Source organism: Orcinus orca, chromosome 11 (assembly GCF_937001465.1).
Source record: "Orcinus orca chromosome 11, mOrcOrc1.1, whole genome shotgun sequence".
Classification (NCBI taxonomy): Eukaryota; Metazoa; Chordata; class Mammalia; order Artiodactyla; family Delphinidae; genus Orcinus; species Orcinus orca.
Window position 1 is genome coordinate 61,264,958 of NC_064569.1, and position 27,588 is coordinate 61,292,545.

General features: G+C 36.2%; 1 protein-coding gene across 5 annotated transcripts in view; it reads right to left on the bottom strand.

The window, feature by feature from the left end:
- OSBPL8 (oxysterol binding protein like 8) overlaps positions 1-27,588 on the bottom strand; it is a 194,054-nt gene that overhangs the window by 104,476 nt on the left and 61,990 nt on the right. For 2 of the 5 annotated variants that reach the window (XM_012533688.3, XM_012533690.3), the window contains one exon: positions 15,980-16,056. The exons of the other annotated variants lie outside the window; for them this stretch is intronic. In XM_012533688.3, coding sequence (XP_012389142.1) covers positions 15,980-16,056 — 77 coding nt within the window. Of the gene's footprint in view, positions 1-15,979; positions 16,057-27,588 lie in introns of those variants that run through there. 5 annotated transcript variants of the gene reach the window in all.

The window sequence follows — 27,588 nt, forward strand, 5'->3', positions numbered from 1 at the left end:
CATAAAAAGACCTTGGCTTAGGTGTTATGTTTGTTTTAATTTTGGAAAATGAAGGGGGAAAGAGAAAAATGAAATCACCCAAGTATTTTGTTTTGAAAATTACTCAAGTGAAAAATTACTTTCAACTATAATTCAAGATATGGGTTAGGAGTGATAAAAAATTATTTAGAAATGTAAAGGACAGCCAGAAAGTTATTCATTTAAATTCAAGTGGCTTAAAAATATATAACACCCATGCACTATTAAATATTAGTTCTGCATGCCATGAAAGCACTTAACACTACATAGAAATTCAGGATGCTTCTTCTACATAAAGAAAGGAGTTTACTGAGTGCTTATATTATGCCAAGCATGTGTAAAGAGCTTTTACAGAGACATCAACAAAGTGGAACAAATTTTTTTCTCAAATGGCAAAAAAACAAAGAGTATTGATTAGAAGAACAATAAATTTTACTAAGTTAGACAAAACTTTCTTAGGACCCACTAATATCAAGCATATAATCTAGAGCTACTAGTCTCTAGGAAGTCAGAAGATCCAATTCTTAAATGATTAACTTGCAATCAACTAAAAGAAACAGGAAAAAGACTGCTGATCTTTGTCTAGTAACTATTTTAATAAACAGCATTACACTAAATGTCACGTATAGACAAGTGTTTTGGTCTTCCTTGGCAGGAACAGAGTCCTTAGCTCTCTCCTTCATTTCAAATACCAAACATGGAAACGTATCAGAAGTGGATAAACAAACAAACAAAAAGTTCCCACCACTAATGACATTACTGTTTGGTCTTATTTAAAGGGAATGGGGAATCTTAATTGGTTTTGACCAAAAAAAGAAAAAAAAGTAGCAGTTGTTTGCTTTAGGGCTTCTGCTGTCTCCTAGGGAAAAAAAAAAATCTTGGCCCTGTTACTTCCCTAAAGTGATGGTTATTTCACAATGCTTAAAATTATGTTCTAATGCCTTTAAAGGCATTTGCTCTATTCATTTTTTCTATAGGTGTCCATTTAAATTCATTCTTCTATAAACTGAGTTCACAGATAAACTAAAAAGAAATACAGCTTTAGTGACAACGAAATAATTGTGCTCAAATCCATTACAGCTAGCAAGCATGTGGGAAGAGATTAAAGTATTTGTGGCAGGCAACCTCTAAAATGGCCCCAGTGATCCCCACTTTTTGGTGTATAATCGCCTCTCTTTGAGCATATACTGGACTTGCTGAATCACTTCTAATGAACAGAAAATGGCAGAGGTGAAAGGATGTCATTTCCAAAATTAGACTGTAACAAGACTATGACTTCAACCTTGTTTGTGGTCTCTTGCTCTCTCCTAGATAGATGATCCTGGGGAAAGCCAGCTGCTGCATCATGAGGCAACCCTGTAGAAAGGCCCATGAGGCAAAGGAACTGAGGTCTGTCCACAAACCCTAAGTGACCCTGGAAATGGCTCTCCCGCCTCCCCTGACCCCCTCAGCAGCAGCTCCCACTCTCCAGTAGCTTGATTGCAACCATATGAAAGATTCTGAGCTAGAGACACCTAGCAAAGCTGCTCTTAAATTCCTGACTCACTGAAATTGTAAGGTAATAAATGCTTGTTTTCTACCATTTAATTTTGGGATGATTTGTTATATATCAATAAATAACTAATACAATATTGGAAAACTGAAGGAAGTTCAGAACCTGACAGAGACAACTATGGCAAACTTTACAAATCCTTCATAGACATCTTTTGGAAAAATCTTCCTGTACTGATATGAATAATTACCAGTTTCCCTAGATTTACCTATAACTTCCTAAAGGAAAGAATGATTCTAACCATATTTACATAGTTAAGAGTATTTAATTTCACAAGGGCCAGTCACATTTGAAGCTTTTGAGCTGGTCTTCTACTTAGGAAAAAAGATCAAGTTCACTTTCATTGTACAGTTCTGTATAATTCTCAGATTTTGTTGATTAAAAGCACTATGTCATCTTCTGTGCAGCTGTACTCCTTATATATTTACTCCCAGAAAATAATCCCTAGCATATACAACAGCTTCTGAACATTTATTTCAAATTATGCTTTCAACATTATATCCTCAGGCATACTGGTGTCATATAAATCTGAATGTATTGTATTAATCCAATATTTTTCTCAGGCTGAGGCACTGGAGAATAATCAAAGTAAACACTGTCTATTCTTATCATTAATCTATCATCCATCCATCCATCCAAATATTCACTGAGTACCTACTATATAGACAGGTATCATTTTAAGCACTGAGAAATATAGCAGTGAACACAACAGACAAAACTCCTGTCCTTGTGGTAGTTATGTTCTAGTAGGGAAGATAAACAATAACATAATAAACAAGTAAAATTTTGATGTATATTATATAGTATAAATACTAAGGAAAAATAAGCAGAAAATGAAGACATAAAATGTTAGGGAAGATGGAGTTAAAGTTTTAGATAGGGTGGCCTAAGAAGGCTTCACTACCAAGCTGACTGAACAAAATGAGGAAACTTAACCATAAGGACTTAAAGGGGAAGAGTACTCCAGGGAGAGGGAGGATCAAGTACAGAGCAGAGTACTTGGATAGCAAGACTGGAGTGTTTGGAGAATAGTGAAAAGGCCAGAGGGCTGGAAACAAGGCAAGCAGGAGAGTAGCAGATGAAGTCAAAGAAGTAAACAGCTGTAGGACTTTATAGGACCTAGTCAAGGCTTCTGTTTTATTCTGGATTAAATAGGGATGGTTCTGAGAAAAGGAGTAACATACATGATTATGTTTTAACAGGACTGCTCTGGCTGCTATGTTGAGAATAGACCAGAGGGACAAGGGTATTATCAGTTCAGAGGTTACTGCAATAATCTAGGGGAGAGATGAAGGAGACTTGGATGAAGATGGGAGCAGTGACAGTGATGAGAAGTAGTTAAGTTCTAATTATATTTTGAAGGTAAGGTCAACAGGATTTCCAAACAGGCCAAGCATGAGGTAAAAGAAAAAAAGGAATCAAAATGATGTCAAGTGTTGGAGTCTGAGCACCTGGAAGGATGAACTGCCATAATCTGAGATGGAAAAGACAGTGAGACAAGCTAGTTTACAGGGAGAAATATAGGTACAATCATCCCTTGGTATCCAGAGAGAGCTGCTTCCAAGACACCTCCCACCTCCACCCCACCCCACCACAATACCAAAATCTGCGGATGCTCAAGTCCCTTATATAAAATGCTGTAGTATCTGTATATAACCCATGTATATGCTCCTATATACTTTATGTCATCTCTAGATTACTTATAATATCTAATTCAAAGTAAATGCTATGTAAATAGTTGTAAATACAATGAAAATGCTATGTAAATAGCTTATAGCATGTGGTAAATCCAAGTTTTGCATTTTGGAATCTTCTGGAATTTTTTTCCCCAAAATATTTTCCATCTGCAGTTGGCTAAATCTTTGGATGCAGAACCCTCGGATATGGAGGGCCAACTGTAGCTCAGTTTGGAATAGGTTAAGTTTGAAATGCCTGTCAGACATCTAAGTCAAAATGTCAAGTAGGCAGCTAGACACACAGACCTGTACAGGGAAAGGTTTAGGTTGGTAAGAAAATAGTATAAATTATGGTATGTGTGATAGTTAGGGTATATGATCTGAATGGCTTCATCACAGGAGATTGAAAAATGCCACAGGATAAAAGAACAGCCTCCAGAAAACATACATTATAATGGAACAACAGAACTAAGAATTAAAGCTGAAACACTACAAATAGAAGCAGAAACACAATGAAAAATAAGCTTCACTTCAGAAACCTTTCCCAGAAGGATGTGGATAAAAAGGCATTAAGTTGAGATGCAAGTGAAATCATCCTCCCAGAATTATTTGCAAGTGATGCTAACTGGGAAACAATATATAAGTAATTGAAGATTACATATTAATTTTACCAAGTAACTGACATCACTGAAGTCTTCTACACACTGCTGAACTGTACACTACACTTCTTATTCTTACTGCTTTTAGGATTGGGCCTAATTTGTGCAGTTCGATATTGTATAACCCATGAATAAAGACGATGTGGAAGTATTGATGTAGAAATGCTCTATACAAGTACCTTTTAAGATATTAAAAAAAATAAAAAGCTAGCCACTCTTCTTGGCTTTTGTTAGAGAACAAAATACTGCTAGAATTTCAAGGAATCCAGGAACTTTCTCCTCAGTTTGTTCAGAAAAAGAGCATTTAAGATATGACAGGGCTTCCCTGGTGGTGCAGTTGTTCAGAGTCTGCCTGCCGATGCAGGGGACACGGGTTCGTGCCCCGGTCCGGGAGAATCCCACATGCCGCGGAGCGGCTGGGCCCGTGAGCCATGGCCGCTGAGCCTGCGCGTCCGGAGCCTGTGCTCCGCGGCGAGAGAGGCCACAACAGCGAGAGGCCTGCGTACCACCAAAAAAAAAAAAAAAATAGATATGACAGAAACATTTTCTCTCTCTGAGCAACTTATCATGTTTACAATTATCCCTTGAACAATGTCCACAGTCATCTCAAATTTTTTATCACATAAATAAATTCTCTACTTTGGCAGAAAGCATGAGCTGAAAAATAATAATAGTAACATGCCTAGAATTTTTCTACTTAGTATTCAATAGCATACTACCAGTACTTTAAATAAAAGCATGAAATATAGCCATTATCTAAATCTTTACTGATTTTAGTCTACAAATATCAGGAAAAAAGCATAATATAAAAAATGTGATTTTACTTTAATGTACTTCTAAATATTTGCCATGCCATCTATAATTAGCATAAAACTTGTGATCTTTAAGCAATGTAAAGGAAGAGGTAGAAGTTCATAATCACACCCTTCAACCTGAGAAACCCCTCAGTCCTGAGCAATCCAGGACAGATGGCCACCGTATATATATAATACAGAAACAATACCATGAGGTCTATAGCTTGATTTCATTGTCTTTAGCACGGCACCTCCCTGTTTTATTGATTTGACTTACTTGTTGAGCTTAAGAGAAAGTACAAATAGCTTATCAAGCACTGATATGAGTAGAGCTTAAAAATAAAATTCCAAGCAGACGGCACCTCTTCCCCCAATACAGTTGATCAAGTTGTACTCAGAGAAGCAATCCTACTTCAGTGGGCTCTCGGAAGCCACAATACTGAAGAAGAATTATATAAAACATCTGAAGAGTGCTTGGACTTCCCTGGTGGTGCAATGGTTAAGAATCCACCTGCCAATGCAGGGAACAGGGGTTCGAGCCCTGGTCCAGGAAGATTCCACATGCTATGGAGCAACTAAGCCCGTATGCCACAACTACTGAAGCTCACGCACCTAGAGCCCATGCTCCACAACAAGAGAAGCCACCGCAGTTTGAAGCCCGCACACCAACACGAAGAGTAGCCCCCGCACGCTGCAACTAGAGGAAGCCAGCACACAGCAGCACAGACCCAGTGCAGCCAAAAATTTAAAAAAAAAAAAAAAAAGGAGAATAAATTTTTTAAAAAACAGAAAATTAAAAAAAAAAAGAATGTTCTACTTAGTGTTATCTTTGGCTTTTAGAGTAAGAAACTTCAATGAGGGATATACAACGCAGCTGAGATCTGTTTGTTCTTTAAACAGGAGTCATCACTCTACACTTAAATAAATTTTTTCATATTCCTGCAATCGTTTGCAAAACACACTGTGCACATTTTATCCCTGAGTTTTACAGGAGAGATTTTAAGGGAATATTTTTCTGGGACTAGAGTTTATCGCTGTTAGAGAATATGATCTGATCTGCCAGGCAGTTACATTTTTGATACAGCAATTCCACCACTAGGAATGTATACTAAAAGATGTGTTCAAGGATATTTATCACATCATTTACACTAATCTACTTAAAACAAGGAATTAAATAAATAATAATACATTCACATAATAAAATACTATGTAGTCATTATAGTTTGGTTTTTTTTTCAGGGACTGAAAAACATTCATTATATATTGGCTTTTAAAAGTGTTATACTGAATCACTTTGCTATACAGCAGAAATTAACACAACATTGTAAATCAACTATACTTCAGTAAAATAAAATTTTTTTAAAGTAGGTTATAAAGAAGTTTGTATGATATGACTCCATTTTTATGAAATTTCATGTGTAAGATATACACATATGAACACATATATGCCACAAAAATAAAAACAGTGGTTACCTCTAGAAGGTAGAATTTTATTTATTATATTTTTCTTTATTGTTTAAAAATGCCACATTGGTATGCATTATTTTTATAGTCAAAAAAGATTAAATCTATTTACATATTGGAAAAATGAAAACGCAATTTTCAAAGTGATCTTTTCGATCTATGTTAGCTATGTTTTATAATGTCATAATCATCTATTATTAAACATAGTGGAAAATATATTTTAAGAATCTAACTTGAAATCCTAAAAAAAATACAAAAATGTTAACATTTTGAAAATAATACCATATATTACTCTCTGTCTCTTTAACTTCAGCAACTTCTGCAAATGGCAAGATCTAAAAAAAAAGACAAATTTTCTCAGGAGTGATTTAATTTCGTATACCTGAATCTGAATCTGGAGAGCATGCACAGTTTATCAAATGAATTAAGTGGTGCATTAATCTTTTAAAAAGTAGCAAAAAAAAAAAAAGCAATAGTATGCTTACCAGTATCTGTACACTGGAAACTAAATCCTTAAAAAAAAAATCCCGAGGCTTCAGGAAATTACAATCAATCTGCCAACCCATGAAGTCTTCTCGGACATGTTCTGGGGCTTTTTCACAGTTCTTATCCTCCTTGCATATATTTAATTATACCAGCCCTTCCACCATGCAAGCCCTCTCCTACTTTCCACGCAAGTCCTCTCTCCTCCTTTAGTTTATAAAATACGCCACTGCTCTGGCTTCCTTTCTCCTAATTGCCTACCTCCACTTGGTCCTCCAATTCAATAAGTGAGTGACCTTAACCAACAACCAATCCTCAACTATTTGTTGTTTTCTCTCTACCTGCTCTCTTCCTGCAGATTCCATTCTTAATGAAGGCTCATTTGCTACCTTTATTCAGACAACTTCCAAGTTTCTTCTTCAGACCTAGCCTATCTCCAAAACTTCAGCTCAACATATTCCTACCTGTATGTTCAGACATTATTGCAAATTAACGTCCGGTTCTAAAATTCTGTTAACAGGCCCTGAACCAAGATGGGGGAGTAGAAGGACGTGCTCTCACTCCCTCTTGTGAGAACACCAGAATCTCAACTAGCTGCTGGACAATCATCGACAGGAAGACGCTAAACTCATCAAAAAAGATATCCCACATCCAAAGACAAAGGAGAAGCCACAGTGAGACGGTAGGAGGGGTGCAATCACAGTAAAATCAAATCCCATAACTGCTGGGTGGGTGACTCACAGACTGGAGAACACTTATACCACAGAAGTCCACAGCGGGAGGAGGAATTCCTACAGAATCAGACTTTGAAGTCTAGTGGGATTTGACTGCAGGACTTCGACAGGACTGGGGGAAACAGAGACTCCACTCTAGAGGGCACACACAAAGTAGTGTGCGCATGAGGACCCAGGGGAAGGAGCAGTGACCCCAGGGGAGACTGAACCAGACCTATCTGTTAGTGTTGCAGGGTGTCCTGCAGAGGTGGGGGTGGGGGCTTTGGCCCACTGTGCGGACAAGGAAACTGGCAGCAGAAGTTCTGGGAAGTACTCCTTGGCGTGAGCACTCCCAGAGTCTGCCATTAGCCCCACCAAAGAGCCCAGGTAGGCTCCAGTCTTGGGTTGCCTCAGGCCAAACAACCAACAGTGAGGGAACCCAGCCCCATCCATCACCACTCAAGCAGATTAAAGTTTTACTGAGCTCTGCCCACCAGAGCAACAGTCAGCTCTACCCACCACCAGTCCCTCCCATCAGGGAACTTGCACAAGCCTCTTAGATAGCCTCATCCACCAGAGGGCAGACAGCAGAAGCAAGAGGAACTACAATCCTGCAGCCTGTGGAACAAAAACCACATTCACAGAAAGACAAGATGAAAAGGCAGAGGGCTATGTACCAGATGAAGGAACAAGATAAAACCCCAGGAAAACAACTAAATGAAGTGGAGATGGGCAACCTTCCAGAAAAAGAATTCAGAATAATGATAGTGAAGATGATCCAGGACCTCGGAAAAAGAATGGAGGCAAAGATCGAGAAGATGCAAGAAATGTTTAACAAAGACCTAGAAGAATTAAAGAACAAACAAACAGCGATGAACAATACAATAACTGAAATGTAAAATACACTAGAAGGAATCAATAGAAGAATAACTGAGGCAGAAGAACGGATAAGTGACCTGGAAGACAGAATGGTGGAATTCACTGCTGTGGAACAGAATAAAGAAAAAAGAATGAAAAGAAATGAAGACAGCCTAAGAGACCTCTGGGAAAACATTAAACACAACAACATTCGCATTATATGAGTCCCACAAGGAGAAGAGAGAGAGAAAGAACCAGAGAAAATATCTGAAGAGATTAGAGTCGAAAACTTCCCTAACATGGGAAAGGAAAGAGCCACCCAAGTCCAGGAAGCGCAGCGAGTCCCATACAGGATAAACCCAAGGAGAAACATGCCGAGACACACAGTAATCAAATTGGCAAAAATTAAAGACAAAGAAAAATTATTGAAAGCAGAAAAGGAAAAATGACAAACAACATACAAGGGAACTCCCATAGAGTTAACAGCTGATTTCCCAGCAGAAACTCTACAAGCCAGAAGGGAGTGATGTACTTATGTATATCATGATATACATAATATACTTAAAGTGATGAAAGGGAAGAACCTATAACCAAGATTACTCTACCCAGCAAGGATCTCATTCAGATTCGATGGAGAAATCAAAAGCTTTACAGACAAGCAAAAGCTAAGAGAATTCAGCACTACCAAACCAGCTCTACAACAAATGCTAAAGGAACTTTAAGTGGGAAACACAAGAGAAGAAAAGGACCTACACAAACAAACCCAAAACAATTAAGAAAATGGTCACAGGAACATACATATTGATAATTACCTTAAACGTGAATGGATTAAATGCTCCAACCAAAAGACACAGGCTTGCTGAATGGATACAAAAACAAACCCATATATATTCTGTCTACAAGAGACCCATTTCAGATCTAGGGACACATAAAGACTGAAAATGAGGGTATGGAAAAAGATATTCCAGGCAAATGGAAATCAAAAGAAAGCTGGAGTAGCAATACTCATATCAGATAAAATAGAATTTAAAATAAAGAATGTTACAAGAGACAAGAAAGGACACTACATACTGATCAAGGCATCAATCCAAGAAGAAGATATAACAATTACAAATATATATGCAGCCAACATAGGAGCACCTCAATACATAAGGCAACTGCTAACAGCTATAAAAGAGGAAATCAACACAATAAGAGTGTGGGACTTTAACACCTCACTTACACAATGGACAAATCATCCAAAATGAAAACAAATAAGGAAACACATGCTTTAAATGACACAATAGACCAGATAGATTTAATTGACATTTATAGGACATTCCATCCGAAACAGCAGATTACACTTTCTTCTCAAGTGCGCATGGAACATTCTCCAGGATAGATCACATCTTGGGTCACTAATCAAGCCTCAGTAAATTTAAGAAAATTGAAATCATATCAAGCATCTTTTCTGACCACAATGCTATGAGATTAGAAACCAATTACAGGGAAAAAACCACAAAAAACACAAACACATGGAGGCTAAACAATACGTTGCTAAATAACCAAGAGATCACTGAAGAAATCGAAGAGGAAATCAAAAAATACCTAGAGACAAATGACAATGAAAACACGATGATCCAAAACCTATGGGATGCAGCAAAAGCAGTTCTAAGAGGGAAGTTTATAGCTATACAAGCCTACCTCAAGAAACAAGAAAAATCTCAAATAAACAATCTAACATTATACCTAAAGGAACTAGAGAAAGAAGAACAAACAAAACCCAAAGTTAGCAGAAGGAAAGAAATCATAAAGATCAGAGCAGAAATAAATGAAATAGAAACAAAGAAAACAATAGCAAAGATCAATAAACCTAAAAGCTGGTTCTTTGAGAAGATAAACAAAATTGATATCCCATTAGCCAGACTCATCAAGAAGAAGAGGGAGAGGACTCAAATCAATAAAATGAGAAATGAAAAAGGAGAAAGCTCAGGAACAAGACAAGGATGTCCACTCTCACCACTATTATTATTCAACATAGCTTTGGAAGTCCTAGCTATGGCAATTAGAGAAGAAAAAGAAATAAAAGGAATCCAAATTGGAAAAGAAGTAAAACTGTCACTGCAGATGACATGATACTATACATAGAGAATCCTAAAGATGCCACCAGAAAACTACTAGAGCTAATCAATGAATCTGGTAAAGCTGCAGGATACAAAATTAGTGCACAGAAGTCTCTTGCATTCCTATACATTAATGATGAAAAATCTGAAAGAGAAATTAAGGAAACACTCCCATTTACCTTTGCCACAAAAAGAATAAAATACCTAGGAATAAACCTACCTAGGGAGACAAAAGACCTGTATGCAGAAAACTATAAGACACTGATGAAAGAAATTAAAGATGATACCAACAGATGGAGAGATATACCATGTTCTTGGATTGGAAGAATCAATATTGTGAAAATGACTATATTACCCAAAGCAATCTACAGGTTCAATGCAATCCTTATCAAATTACCAACAGCATTTTTTACGGAACTAGAACAAAAAGTCTTAAAATTTGTATGGAGACACAAAAGACCCCAATTAGCCGAAGCAGTCTTGAGGGAAAAAAACAGAGCTGGAGGAATCAGACTCCCTGACTTCAGACTATACTACAAAGCTACAGTAATCAAGACAATATGGTACTGGCACAAAAACAGAAACATAGATCAATGGAACAAGATAGAAAGCCCAGAGATAAACCCACACACCTATGGTCAACTAATCTATGATAAAGGAGGCAAGGATATACAATGGAGAAAAGACAGTCTCTTCAAGAAGTGGTACTGGGAAAACTGGACAGCTACATGTGAAAGAATGGAATTAGAACACTCCCTAACACCATACACAAAAATAAACTCAAAATGGATTAGAGACCTAAATATAAGAGTGGACACTATAAAACTCTTAGAGGAAAACATAGGAAGAATATTCTTTGACATAAATCACAGCAAGATCTTTTTTGATCCACCTCCTAGAGTAATGGAAATAAAAATAAACAAATGGGACCTAATGAAACTTCAAAGCTTTTGCACAGCAAAGGAAACCATAAACAAGACGAAAAGGCAACCCTCAGAATGGGAGAAAGTATTTGCAAACGAATCAACAGACAAAGGATTAATCTCCAAAATATACAAAAAGCTCATGCAGCTCAATATCAAAAAAACAAACAACCCAATCCAAAAATGGCCAGAAAACCTAAATAGACATTTCTCCAAAGAAGACACACAGATGGCCAAGAAGCACGTGAAAAGCTGCTCAACATCACTAATTGTTAGAGAAATGCAAATCAAAACTACAATGAGGTATCACCTCACACCAGTTAGAATGGGCATCATCAGAGAATCTACAAACAACAAATGCTGGAGAGGGTGTGGAGAAAAGGGAACCCTGTTGCACTGTTGGTGGGAATGTAAATTGATACAGCCACTATGGAAAACAGTATGGAGGTTCCTGAAAAAACTAAAAATAGAACTACCACATGACCCAGCAATCCCACTACTGGGCATATACCCAGAGAAAACCATAATTCAAAAAGACATATGCACCCCAATGTTCATTGCAGCACTATTTACAATAGCCAGCACATGGAAGCAACCTAAATGCCCATCAACAGACGAATGGATAAAGAAGATGTGGTACATTTATACAATGGAATATTACTCAGCCATAAAAAGGAACGAAATTGGGTCATTTGTTGAGACGTGGATGGATCTAGAGACTGTCATACAGAGTGAAGTAAGTCAGAAAGAGAAAAACAAATATCTTATATTAACGCATGTTACGTCAACCTAGAAAAATGGTACAGATGAACTGGTCTGCAGGGCAGAAGTTGAGACACAGATGTATAGAACAAACAAACCAAGGGGGGAAAGCTGTGGTGGGTGGGGATGGTGGTGTGATGAATTGAGCGATTGATATGTATACACTGATGTGTATAAAATTGATGACTAATAAGAATCTGCTGTATAAAAAAAATAAATAAAATTAAATTAAAAAGTTAAAAAAGAAAAAAAATTCTGTTAACAAAGAAAAAGCTTTAAGCTTGTTTAGAAGCATCTTTATGCCAAAAATCATACTCAGTAGCTTCCCTCAGAAACCAACTTCCATGCCAACTTGCTCAATTCTTTCAGTGGTACCATCTTTCTTTGAATCACTCAGACCTAAACCCTTGAGTCACTGAGACTCTATTTTCCCCCCAACATCTGATTAAGTCATTACATTGTAATTAATTTTAAATAGACAATATCTACTCACATCTAGTCCTTTCTTTCAATTCCCATTAATACTAACCAGGCTAGACCCACATCACCAGATTTATCAGCTTTTGCATCTTCCTTCTAATAGATGTCCCTGCACTCAGTCTTACCTTACTCATTTACTTACTCATTTACCTACTACACTAAATATTGAAGTTCAAACAATAAAGACATGGTCCCTATTGCTAAGAATATCACCATATATTGAAGACTGTATATACTGTAGTACAGTAATTCATTTGACTTTAAGGTAAGTTATCTCCACCCAATCTACACAATATTACTCATTATTCAAGCCAGACCTATCATTAGCAAGTCATTTAGCTGTTCTGAAGTTTATTTTCTCCTCTGTGAATACACAATTATTAAACCTTACAACTTTCCAAAGTTGTTGTGAGGCTTAATAATAGTTTACATGAGTGTACTTTATAAATTTTTGTTAAAGCATTATACAGACATAAGGCAGAATTACTGAGTGGTACAATAAGTGACAAAGACTAAGAAAGGACCAAGAAGGGAATGATTAATTTACCAAGTTAATTCCCTAACCTATCACTTGGGCCATGTGGCTCCTCCACTTAAAAATATTTGATAGCACCCATTCTTTAGGAAAAAAATCCCCAACCCTGATATTTAAATCATCTACAATTTGACCCAATTATTCATTCCACAGAAATGTTTTGATCTCCTATGAGATAGCCTTGCAACTCCAAAATTTCACTTATCTAAATTATCTGTCTAGTAAAACTGATTGCTCAGAGCAATCTGCAATATTCTGCAAAAACATTGTTTTTGCTTCCCTGTTCAATAGCTCAAAAGTTCCCTGCCTTGAAGGTTCAACTCAAATTGCCAATTCTGCTACCACAGTTCAAGATGAAGTGTATCTTTCCCCAACACTAACTTTCTAATACCAGTTCTTTAACAATGCATAGTTATCTCATAGTATTTCCTCTACTGCTACCATAAATAGGTAAAAATTAATGTTATTTAACTTTTTTCCTAATATTACAATGGTCTAGTTATAGTGTTGTCAAATAGAACTACTGGACAATTCAAGTCTAGCACAACCTTACCTCTCCCCAGCTCAACCCACTGACCACTCTCTAGCATTTGTCATTGTTGACCACTCCTTTTCTCAAAACTCTCCCCCCTTCCTTAATTTCCAAGCTATTTTCTCTCCTTTCTCTCCTTTCCTCTTTCTGCCTGGCCCCCTTCCCCTTCTTCTCCCTTAAGATAGTTATTTCCCAAGGTTGCAGCCTAGAATCTCTTTTGTCCCCATGCAACATGTTTTCCATGAATGATTCCAATGACTTGATTTTTACGCATTCTATGCACTGACAACTCCCCAAATTAGTTTCCCACCTTAACCTCTCCTGAACTCCAGCCCCTTAGGGCCATCCCAATCACTCTCCTGGTACACTCATTCTTATTATCCCAGAAAAAACAGCACATCCTTGGTAAGGGTATTCCTGACTTCCTATGCCAGGCATAACAAAGGGATACTCACTCCATCCGTTTTGTCACTGCATCCTTCTATCACGCAGAAGTGCAGCGGGCAGCCATAGAGCTCCATGTGTTCCTAGGGACCTGTACTTCCATCTTCCTGAGTGAGGAGGTAGAAAGACCCCTCACTCACCTTTCCCCTAAACCTCAACACTTACAGCCCAGCCACCAGTCTGCATAAAAGATTTGTGAGCTTCACACTTGGCTCTTACCTCTGCCTAGAAAGCTACCTTTAGGACTCTGTTTAAAAGTCACTTCGTCAGGGGCTTCCCTGGTGGCGCAGTGGTTGAGAGTCCACCTGACGATGCAGGGGACGCGGGTTCGTGCCCCGGTCCGGGAAGATCCCACATGCCACAGAGTGGCTGGGCGCATGAGCCATGGCCACTGAGCCTGCGTGTCTGGAGCCTGTGCTCTGCAACGGGAGAGGCCACAACAGTGAGAGGTCCGCGTACCGCAAAAAAAAAAGTCACTTCATCAGAAGACCTCCATGATATTCCTAGAAAATAGCAACACCTATCTCCAATTCTGGTACTCTTTATCCTCCTTACCCTGCTTTATTTTTCATCACAACAATCATGACACAGCACAGTATATATTTATGTATATTTTTTGTCCTTTTCCAATGGAATGTTAATTCCACTAGAGTAGGAACTTTGTCTATTCTGTTCACTGTCGAATCCTTTAAGATTAAACAGAGCCTGGCACATGGTAGACACTCAACAAACACTGAATGAATGAATGAATAAATGCATGAATGAAAAAAAGGCTCAGTCAGTATTACAACCGTAATACCTAGCAAAGAATTTATTATACATATGTAGTTCGTTGAGTTCCTCTGTTTATTAAAGGAATTAGTTTCAATTCTCCTATGACAAAACAAGTCTTGCTCATCTTTGTATTTTCCAAAATTTAACATTCTGCATGCTTAAAATATATATGCAAAGAACTAATATGGGCTAAAACCATGAAATCTGAGTTCTAAACCTATTCTAAACCTAAGTCGATCAGTATTTCCTAAGTAAACTTGAATAAATATTTTGAATTTAGTTTTCTTATTTGCTCATGACATGTTACAGTACTAAAATTCTGTTATACTAACAACTCAACATAGAAAATTATCCCAATCCTAAGAACATCCTTAGCTGTAATTTAAAGCATATTTGTATTTTCTTCCACTATTAGTCTTTGGCCATTAGATGCCCGAAGTCCATTGCTAGAAATTCTCCCATGCTTTTTCTTAAATAATTCTGTCCTTCATAAGTGACACTGTTACAAATTCACTACTGGTTTTTGGTAATGGAGCATAAATTATATTTATTCTGGTACTAGTGGTCCCTTGCCAGGTTTAAACCAACCTCTTTCATCAAGATCTTCACATACAAAGGAAGTTCAAAATCAATCAATGTGATGTCAGTTGTAACTAATGTGAGACTGCTGGTGAAGTCTGTATTTATAAAATAAGAAAAAAGTTAACTGTCCACTAAAAGAATTAAACCGATGACCTTGGCATTTGACCTCATTAACATGTTCCTCTATATCTGACCTAACCATCCATAGTTACCTGAAAAGGTTATGAAATAACAGCTCAACAGAAACCATGTTATCACATCACTATCATGCCAGGCTAGGTATGATAGTTGGTTATATGAGGCAGCTCACGTACACAAATATTTCAGTGTATGATGCTTAATCTTATGACCTGTTTACATAATTTCGAGTTTCAGTTTGAAATAAGAGCTTACATTACCTGCAATTTCGTTTTGACCAATTCTTTACACAGATACATGAGCCTACATTCTATAATGAATCATGACCAGGAATTGAATTAAGACATAAGAACTGTATAACAAATACCTTCTTTCCTTCTGAAGTTCTATTCTAACAAATCATTCATTAGTAAATTATGTTGATCAAGCCACAGGCAAGACTGCTAATGATAACATGGAAATGTCACCCTCGGTGACTCATAATATCTACCACATATAAAAATGCAGTCAGCAACTCCTCTCCATGTGTCAGCAACTATGTGGTACCAAAATGCCAAAACATTCACCCTGGATAGAAAAATCAAAATTAGTTACAGGAGAACAAAACTTTGGGTTAAATAAAATACATCATGGATTGCACATTTTTCAAAGTATACATTATTTTAGGTAATGTATGTAAAAACTTTAAAGGGATGCTTAAAAGGCTAGGTGTAATACAGATCAGTTTACAACATAAAAACATTAGCCTTACATTCAGTGACATGAATAACAGAGGATCTGTATTTGAATCCTAACATGGCCCACTGACTAGCTTATGTGACTTAGAAAAATTACTAACCCCTTTAGAGCCTCAGTTTCTTCATCTCTAAAAACAGAGTAATATCTACTTCACAGTACTATGGAGGGAATTAAATGAGAAAGTGTGTGAGACATCAATCCCCGGTGAGGGCACATAGTAAGACTGCAAAAAATAATGTTTTTTCTCTACACAAATACAGTAACCCAAATAGGGAAAGTGCAGATTTTAGAAATCTAGGGGGAAAAGGAAAATCCAGAAGGGACATATTGTCTGTTTTGCTTCTATGACCCGACAGGTTTTAACTGTCTTTTACCTAGTTTACAAAACTCTATGCTAACTTGTTCCATGGGCTAACCATCTCTATTTCTATGGTTCTCAACCTAAGTTGGGCATTGAAATCACCTAGGAGACTTTAAAAAGTACTGATGTCTGTGTCTCACCCTCTAAGATTCTAATTCAATTGAACAGCCTGAGCACTGGGATTTTTCAGCACACCCCAGATAACTCTAACGTTCAGTTGGTTGCCCCTCCCTCCAATATCCATAATTCTGTCAAGATAATTTTCCTAAACCACACTCTGAACAGGTTGTTTCCCTACTCAAAAAAAAAAGAAAAAAAAATTCAATGGTTTGACATTACATTAAAAACAAAAATCCCAAACTGTAAAAAATAGTATTCAAGGCTCTGTATAATCTGATTCTAACATCATAGGTGAGAGGCAATACAGGAAAAAGATTAAAGCTTAGCCTCTGGAGACAAAATGTATCCCAGTTCTGCCACTTACTAGTTGTGTGACCCTGAGCGACTTTCTTAACTCTCTGTGTCCTCATCTATTTACTACTGAGATAGTAAATTATATTATCTCATAGGGTTATGTGAAGATTACATGAGTTTATCTAAAAAGTACTTAGAACGGCTCTGGCACGTTATAGAAATTTTAAAAATGTTAGTTGTTATTCATTTCCTCTAGCTTTATTTTCTACTAATGCCCCTAAAGCAGCGAGCAATATTGTCTCTGAGACCTAAAATATGCTCCAAACATGGTGTAGTCATAAACCTGGCGAGGTACTATGTGTATAGATATGTTCAATGATGGTAGGCTAGTTTTTTAGACTCAATATATGTTCGGCTAAAATTAAATTTCACGTGTGTGTGTGGGTATACACGTACATACACAGATACAAATATAAATTCATATACATATATGTAAATTCATTCCCTCTCTCAAGCTCTTTCTTGCTCCATTGCTGTTGTTTTCACCATATTAAACTTAACGTGACTTCTGAAGTAGTCACAAGTTAATGAAAACCTACTGAGGTGAGGTCTGGATAAATATCCCTTCATTGCTCTATTCTCACTAGACAGTTGGACAGGTAGAGATTTTCTTGAACTTTTAATCAAATTTTATCTTTATGTATCTTCAACATGCTGAAATTCTAATCCTTCACATGTCTTTCTGAGGTTTTGTGGGACTCTCATTTTATTTTTTTAAAAAGCAGGAAGAAATTTAAGATTCTTAATGCACATAATTTTAATTAAGAGTTAAAGGTAGAGCTATGGATGTCTTGGCTTTTACTATATCCTGCTTATAAGAAGCATCTGCATGTCTTAAAACTTAGGAGAAACAGCAAATGATAATGCTTATGAAAAACCTTCAAACCATACTTTTAAAATCTGAATGACTGCAATGCTTTGGATATCGAAAGAAATAATAAATCTTTAAAGCCAAGTTTCCACCTTAAGTCTAATTTAGCAAAACAAATAACTTTCTATTGGGTAAATGACATAATCTATTTACTTGGGAGTGAGCCACCTTAACAGACTTCTGATTTTTAAACTGTGGGCATGTCACAGCTGACAAAGATCTTAATATAGATGAACTGTCCAACAGGGCTGCTGTTCTTTTGATGTTTTTGGTCCCCTTTCAGCCACCACCTAAGCCAACCTTCACACAGGGAACACAAAGCCAAAAAGAAAGTAACCAACTCTTTTTACAAATGGTAACTGAGTTACTTACCAGTGAAGTAACTAACATCCTCCCTGAACCCATCACTAGAGACGGATGGATGGGGAGCAAGCTTCAAGCAGACAGAGAGTACAGTACCACAGATGGAGGAAAGGCCAGGGGGCCAGAGTAGGAGGAAGACCTGGGAGCCATCTTTCTGGGCCTTTTTCTCTCTATAATACTGAAGAGATCACTCTCCACTCTGTCCTTACTACCACGGCAGAACACGATTTAATACCAACCAGAGGCATTAAACAAAGTTTTAATCACTTTTGTTTCTAAATTGTTTTTAAATCAGTTGCAGTATGCACACAACAAGTGCAGGCAAAGACCCTGACTACTACCTCCCACTGTTCTTTCCCCCAAATGAGCTAACTGATTACAACTAGGGAGGCAGCTTGTCGAAAAGAATTATGCCCAAAGCAGAAATACAGAAAAATTCCGTAAGAAACAGAATATATGAGTGGAAGGAGCAAATGAGGAATAATGAAACAATGATTTTAACAAGAGATTCTTCACCCTAAGACATATATTCCCCAGACAGACCAAAAAGTCCCTGGGTTCTTACCTTTCTATCTAGGACAGTATCAGATATTCCTAGGAGAATATTATTTCCAAGAAAGTACAAGCTCACAAACAAAAAAAATTAATATCCTAAGACGTCCAAGTGCTAAGAAGGAAAACTGAACAATCTCAGTAGAAGGAAAGAAAATTAGTAAACAAAAGCCATCAAAAACTTAAAATAACCACAATAAATATGTTCCAAATGATACTGGAGGATATTGTAAAAATATGAAGCATGACCAAGCAATCACAAAAAAACAGCTAGTAATACTGGGTATAAAAATATTACAGTGAAATAAAGTATACAGCAGATTTGAACAGCAAAACAAATATGATACAATAATAAATTAGTGAGTCAGAAGACTGGTAAAGGAATTCAACAAAAAGGCACAAAGAAAGGAAAAGATGGAAAATATAGAAGTTAAGAGAGATTAAAGAAGGAAAAGTGCTATTATATTCACAAAATAGGAGACCCAGAGAATTTTTTAAATAAAAAATATTAAATCTTAAATAATTTTGAAACCTCCACAAAATGGATAAATTTCTAGAAAAATATAAAAGGCTTTAAAGACTCCTCCACCTCTCACCCCTAACATACCTACACAAAACCACAGGCTCAGCTGTATAAGGACTGAAAAGAAAAAAAATGACTATTATTTGCAGATGATATGAATCAGATAAAATAATAAATCTAATAAAACAAACTACATAAGCATTCAACCAATATTTTTTAAATATAAAAATGAAAAAAGAAACAAAAACAAACAAAAAAACTTCTTGATATAGATCATGTCTGAATGCTAGGTACAAGTATGAAATAGGCAAATTTTATCTCGATCATCACTCCCTCATTCCTAAAGGCTCTATCATAATTCTTCTTTCCACCTTCACCTCCCCCTGCAACTCCAACACACCCAATCAACTACTGGGTCCCTCTTTTCACATCACATAGCTGCCAATTATTTGTCTTTAAAGTGTTAGTTACTGAATGTTTAAATGAGCAATTCTCAAACTTTTGGGTCTCCAGACCCCTTTCCACTCCTAGAAATTAGCAAAGACTCCAAAGAGTTGTTGTTTATGTGGATTATATTTATTGATACTTGCTGAATTCTAAATTAAAAGAGAGAAATTCACTATCTTTGCCAGGTGATCACAGCCAACATCAAAAGTGATAAGTCATGTTGATAGTGTATACTTCTCCATAATGATGTGATGATGGCATTTTACCTTTGTGGTCTCCTCCCCAAAACCCAGTCTAATTATGAGAAAAACAACAGACAAATTCCATTTGAGGGACACTGCAAAATATCCGACCAGAACTCCTCAAAACTGTCAAGGTCATCAAAACCAAGGAAAGTCTTAAGAAATTATAACTGCCCTAAAACTCTTAGAGGAAAAACATAGGCAAAACATTCTTCGACATAAATCGCAGCAAGCTCTTTTTTGACCCACCTACTAGAGTAATGAAAACAAACATAAACAAATGGGACCTAATGAACCACAGAAGCTTTTGCACAGCAAAGGAAACCATGACGCAAAGACAACCCTCAGAGTGGGAGATAATATTCGCAACAAAGCAACTGACAAAGGATTAATCTCCAAAATATAAAAGCAGCTCATGCAGCTCAATATCAAAAAATGGGCAGAAGACCTAAATAGACATTTCTCCAAAGAAGACATACAGATGGCCAACAAACACATAAAAAGATGCTCACTAATTATTAGAGAAATTCAAATCAAAACTACAATGAGGTATCACCTCACACCAGTTAGAATGGGCATCATCAGAAAATCTACAAACAACAAATGCTGGAGAGGGTGTGGAGAAAAGGGAACCCTCATGCACTGTTGGTGGGAATGTAAATTGATACAGCCACTATGGAAAACAGTATGGAGGTTCCTGAAAAAACTAAAAATAGAACTACCACATGACCCAGCAATCCCACTACTGGGCATATACCCAGAGATAACCATAATTCAAAAAGACACATGCACCCCAATGTTCATAGCAGCACTATTTACAATAGCCAGCACATGGAAGCAACCTAAATGTCCATCAACAGAGAAATGGATAAAGAAGATGTGGTACATATATACAATGGAATATTACTCAGCCATAAAAAGGAACGAAATTGGGTCATTTGTAGAGATGCAGATGGACCTAAAGAGTGTCATACAGAGTGAAGTAAGTCAGAAAGAGAAAAAAATATATCGTATATTAGTGCATATATGTGGAATCTAGAAAAATGGTATAGATGATCTTATTTGCAAAGCAAAAATAGAGACACAGATGTAGAGAACAAATATATGGATACCAAGGGGGAAGGGGGTGGTGGGAGGAATTGGGAGATTGGGATTGACACATATACACTATTGATACTATGTATAAAATAGACAACTAATGAGAACATATTGTATAGCACAGGGAACTCTACTTAATGCACTGTGGTGACCTAAATTGGAAGAAAATCCAAAAAAGAGGGGATGTATGTATATGTATAGCTGATTCATTTTGCTGTACAGTAGAAACTCACACAACATAGTAAAGCAACTATACTCCAATAAAAATTAATTTAAAAAAATAAAGTAACATTAATAGTAGGTTTTTTGTAGATTATTTTATCATGTGAGGAAGTTCACCTCTATTCCTATTTTTCCGAGAATTTCTGTTGTGAATAAATGTTGAATTTTATCATTTAAAAAAAAAGAAAAGAAAAGAAATTATAATTGCCAAGAGGGCCTTAAAGAGATGTGATGACTAAATGTAAAGTGCTACCCTGATGGGATTCTGGAATAGAAAAAGCACATTAGGTAAAAACTAAGGAAATCTGACACAAAGTATGGACTTCAGTTAATAATGTATCAATATGGATTCATTAATTGTATCAAATGTACCATATTAATATGTTAATAATAGGGGAAAGTGGGTACAAGCTACACAGAACTCTGTACTATGTTCAGATTTTTTCTGTAAACCTAAAAATTGTTCACAATATTTCTGTAAAACTCTTCCAAAAAATGAAGTTTATTTAAATTAAAAAAAAAAAAACACTGCTTAGGAAAAAATTAAACTAAGAAAATTTGAAAACACAAGAATATACAAGCATACACTCCATTAGCCAGCAGAGCAATGGCATAATCACACCTCATACAGTCTTGGGAAAAGTGCACTGTACGTTCACTAGAGAATGAGAAACAAAGCAAATAACATCAAATACCACGGTATTACTACGAAAATAATTTTGACCTCACAGATTCTCTGAAAAGATCTTGAGTTCCATAGTCCTGGAAACACATTCCGAAAATCTCCAAGCATAATGGAATACAAAAGATTTCTGGCTTGGAATTCTACTGATATACTATGTAGACCACTGGCTATTTCTTTTACTATTTCAAAGCTAACCCTTTCTCTAAATTAGCTCCCCAAACTTATTGAAGAGTCCCATTATATACCTTCAAAATATTTACGTTATATTATTCAAGCCTCTAATAGAATTAAGAACAACTTTTAACAGGTACAAAAAAAAAAGATACAATAAGAATCTAAGTGCTCAAACAATAGGAAATACTGAGTGATATTTTCCCACTTGGGAAGTTCAAACATTACAAATATTTAAGTACTGCTGTTAATTTATACTCCTACTGAATTAACAGATCTAAGCAACGATCATCAATGGCCGCTATTATCACAAGAAGAGAGACAATCAGACATTATGTGCCTCCTGATGGTAATACAGAACACCATCAATGAAGTATTCTTGTCATGAAAAATTGAACCTGAATCTGAGCAAGTCTCAGATTAGAACTGTCTACTGACCAATTTGCAAGAAATATAAGTAACTGAAGAATACATTAAACAATCACCATGGGGGCAAATCCAGATTGTGGGAAACACTATAGGACAAACTACCTTATTTCCTCAATAAACTGAAAAAGGAAAATTAAAAATTGAAAAGGAAAAATCAAAAACAGATACAGGAGAGACTTAAAAGATTAAAAAAGACTTAAGTGGCTTAGGAACCAAGGCCAACACAAAGACAATAAAAAGAAATTTACAAGACAATTAGGGGCATTTAAGCAATGACTAGTTGACTATATTAACGAATTCCTCATTTTTAGAGTAATAATGAAATTTGTGGTTAAAGTTTTAATGAAAAGTCTTTATATTTTAGAGATATATACTGAAATACTTATGAAGAAAATGATGTATATGGGATTTTCTCAAAAAAGTATGGGGTGGGAAGGCAGGAGTATACATGAAACAAGATTGACCCGAGTTGATAATGCTGAAGATGGGTGATGGGTACATGAGAATTCATTATACTAGTTCATCTTATTTATAAAAATATATTTGAAATTTTATATAATAAAGACTTCAATAAAGATACCTATTAATATTCTTGAATATGTAATTAATGTAAACTGCTACAGTTAGAAAGCAGCTATTAGGAAGATGAAGTTATTTTAATATAAAAGACAATAAGTATGTAGGTAATAAATTGGTAACTAAAATTTCTAGTTATTTTATTATTTTACATAAGAAGATCTCTGCAACCTAAGAATTTACTTAATTTAGGGCCTTAATCTAACTGGCAACTCCCCAGGTGAGTTGCCCCAGAAGACTACCCAATTTTGGATTATTTGGCAATAGGACCCACTTCTCTAGACTGGGATGCACCAGAGGTTAGTACAATGACTGTGGTAGGCAGAATAATGGCCTCCCAAAGATGTCCACATCCCAATCCCTGGAACCTGTGAATATTACCTTACTTGATACAAGGGACTCTGCAGATGTGATTAAGTTAAAAATCTTGAGACAGGGCAGTTATTCCGGATTATCTGAGTGGGCCCAAAGTAATCACAAGGGTCCTTATAAGAAGGAAACAAGGGGCTTCCCTGGTGGCGCAGTGGTTGAGAGTCCGCCTGCCGATGCAGGGGACACGGGTTCGTGCCCCGGTCCGGGAAGATCCCACATGCCACGGAACGGTTGGGCCCGTGAGCCATGGCCACTGAGCCTGCGCGTCTGGAGCCTGTGCTCCGCAACGGGAGAGGCCACAACAGTGAGAGGTCTGCATACTACAAAAAAAAAAAAAGAAGGAAACAAGAAGATGAGTGAGCAGTAGATGTGACAACAAAAGCCAGAGGTTGAAGTAATAGGAGGAAGTAACCATGAGCCAATGAAAGATTGCAACCTCTAGACACTGATAAAAAGGAATGAATTCTCCCATAAGAGCCTCCAGAATGAACATAACACCTTGCTTTTAGACTTCTGATATCCAGAACTCTAAGATAATAAATTTCTGTTGTTTTAAGCCACTAAATTTGTGGTAACTTGTAGCAACAAGGAAATTAGCATAATGACCAATGGTAAAATTTAATAGAAAAGTCTATCTTAGTTCAAGTATAATGACTTGAGCTGCCTTTTGAGAAACTGAGTTACCTATAAACTACATGTGTTCATGCTGAGGCTGGATGACCTGCTGTCAGGGGATACTGTAGGTAGAATCCTTACATTAGGCAGATTGTTAGACTAAATGATCTCTAAGTTTCCCACAAAGACTAAGGGAAAAAGTAGCCACAGGACTCAGAGGTTTGCAAAAGGCTCTGCTGGTAGCAAAATCTTTGTTAAAGATGAAAAGGTCTCTACTAGGCAATCCTGAAGTATACAGCATTAGCCAAACACTTAGCAGGCAGGTCTCAAAGGATATTCAAATGTTAGATAAGCATATGTACCAAATTTGTTGACCCATTTGTAATAGATGAGATAAGAAACTTCACAGCCCTTCTCCATCCATTCCCACTTTAGGGTGGGGAAGGGGTATCTAATAAGAACAACCAAGTGCCATTGCGCAAGAATACTTTAAGAGGATTAGTAATTGGCATATAGATAATTTATCATTGAACTTGAATGCATAAATGTCTTAAAGGTCAGTTATTGAGAAACTGTACACCAAAAATACTGTCCTTATAAATATGCTATCACTAAAAACATATAATATACTAAGTTAATAATGATAATGATGAAGCTAAACTAATAGTACAGTTAACCCTTGAACAATGAGGGTCTGAACTACACAGGTCCACTTATAGGCGGATTTTTTTCAATAGTAAATACTACAGTGCTACATACAGATCAGTGGCTGGTTGAATTGAGGATACCAAGGAACCACGGCTCCGCATCGAGGGTCAGAGACTATCCTACCCCACTCCCACTAATCATTCAAGGGTCAACTATATTTAAACAAGAGAATAAAAATAGCAACATTTAAAATCTGTGACCCGCTGAAAAAATAATACTTGATGTTACCAAAAATTAGGCAATTCCATTCATTTACATGCCTACATACACAAGCTGTATGATGTTGTCAAATGCTATATATAGTAGCATACTATATATACTCCTTAGAGTATATATAGTAGTATACTCCTTAGAATATGATTTAAAGCTCTCAGTAAACTCTAATAACATACCAATTTTACTTGACGAGCACTAAATCACAGTAATCATGAAAAATTCACCTAGTAAGTAAGTAGAAATCAAAGTTTCAGGAAGTCGGGTCATCTCTAGGCCCATCAAGAAGATACTCATTTACTACATTCTGAGAATTACTGAACTAAATCACCTTTGCAGTTCCTTCCATTTCACAAAGCATCTGATTCGAAGTACCCAATTTAAATTATAATCTTAAGCAAGAGTTCCTCAGTTAAGAGTCCCTTATAATACTATAAAGATTTACACATATTTTTAAAATTTTTATTCTCTTCTAAAACGTCAGTTATATAATCAATTTTTAATACAACAAAAGATTTTGACCTCTAATAGACCTTATAAAGTAGTTTCCTCTGGTAACTAATTTATAAGATATTCAAAAGATATGACTTTCCTTAAGGTAAGGAACATATTCAAATTTTTTTTTAATCTAAAGGTATATTTCACTTATTTAGTTTACCTCAATCTATCAATAAAAATTTGACCCCTACACTTAAAGGATTTCTTAGTGGTTAATTTCCAAAGTGATATGAGTTCTGGACTTTTACATAGTTTTTTAAGACACATATTAAATGTACACTTGTGTTCTCAAGTATATAAGTACAGTATAAAAATGCAATTCATATTTTTCAGTATTTACTACCTAAGACAAACAATACTACCACAAAAATAGAACTAAACACAACTGGAATAATAAATGAGCAAATGAATTTTTTTAAAAATAGAAAACATAATCTCATATAAAAGAAGAAAACTGAATAAATGGAGACTAAAGTCAATTGAGTCCAAGCTTCCACTACCTCACACCAAGACTATGATAGTAGTTTCTTAATTAATATCTTTCTCTCTCACTCCTCTAAATCACCTTATATCCTGCTTCCAGATTCATCTTGTCCACTTTTATAAAAATATTCAATGACATACCACTGTCTACAGAATCAACTTCAAAATCCCTGGTCTGGCACTCAAAGCCTTCCCTAAGTTTGGTCTCTATCTGCCATGTTGATCATTATTCTTGTAAACAACATTCCCTTCCCATCTACCTTCATCAATTTTTCTACTCATTTTCCCCTGAATAAACCCTGAACAATTAATTTCCTGTTTAGCCTTGCCTCTTGCCATCCTCCCTTCTTAGAATGCTCTCCTTGCTCATTCTCAATCTTATGATCCCTATTACCTATGCTATTCAGAGTTTGTGTTCTCTTAAGAAAGCTTCTCTAACTACCCCAGTGTATAACAACCGCCCAATTGTCACAACTTGTATAACTATGCCTTGCTTATGTTCCTCATTTAACACTTAGTAAATGCTATTATTGCCTTATCTATCCATCCCTCTATCTAGTCTTCTCAAAAATAAACATAATTCAGACAGACCACATTGTATATCTCTTAGCATCCCCTTCACTGGGCATAGTACTCTGCACAAAGACTGCATTCAAAAAAAGCTTACTAATAATATTCTAAAAACTAGTGCATGCAATCAGATTTTTTACAACACTGCTACCTCATACTGACATACTGCTTTATATTTTCAAAGAACTTTCTGGTTTCACTAGATCATATTGTCCCTCTCAAGTAGGAAGGATGAGTATTCTTGCTTATATATTTTTTATTGAAGTAGAATATCTGCCTCAATGCAATCTTAGGTAGCAAAAATGATATTCAGAGAAAGTGTAAAGCCAAAATTACCCAACAGTGTCGGGCTTTTTTTAATGTGTTTTATTGCTTCTCCTGCCTCTTAACTTTCTTTTTGGAGAGAAGGCTGAATATTAATAATTATATTAACAATAACAATAGTGGCTTTTATTTATTGGATATTTATAATGTGCACAGATGGTAATAGGCATTTTATAGACATATTATCTCAAAACTCAACAACTATGGGAGGTAGATATTACTATTATCTTTATTTAATAGATGAGGAAAACTGGAAACCCTCAGAATTTAATTAATTATGCAGGTCATACGACTAAGTGACGGAGCTCAGATTTTAACACACAGCCAAATGTCTACGGAGCCCATGTTCTTATCCACCTCTCCTAGATCTAAACAGTAACTAGCTTAGGCCATGCAGTTCAAAGGTGATATTTTATAAATAGATAACTCAAAGGTGGACCTTAAGATTAGTTTCAAATACAGAATATTTCAGTAGTTCAATTTTTGGTATTATTGTCTCTAAAATGAGCTACAATATTTCATGGAAGAAGCTTAATGAACAACAAGAAGAAAACTGCTCTCGCT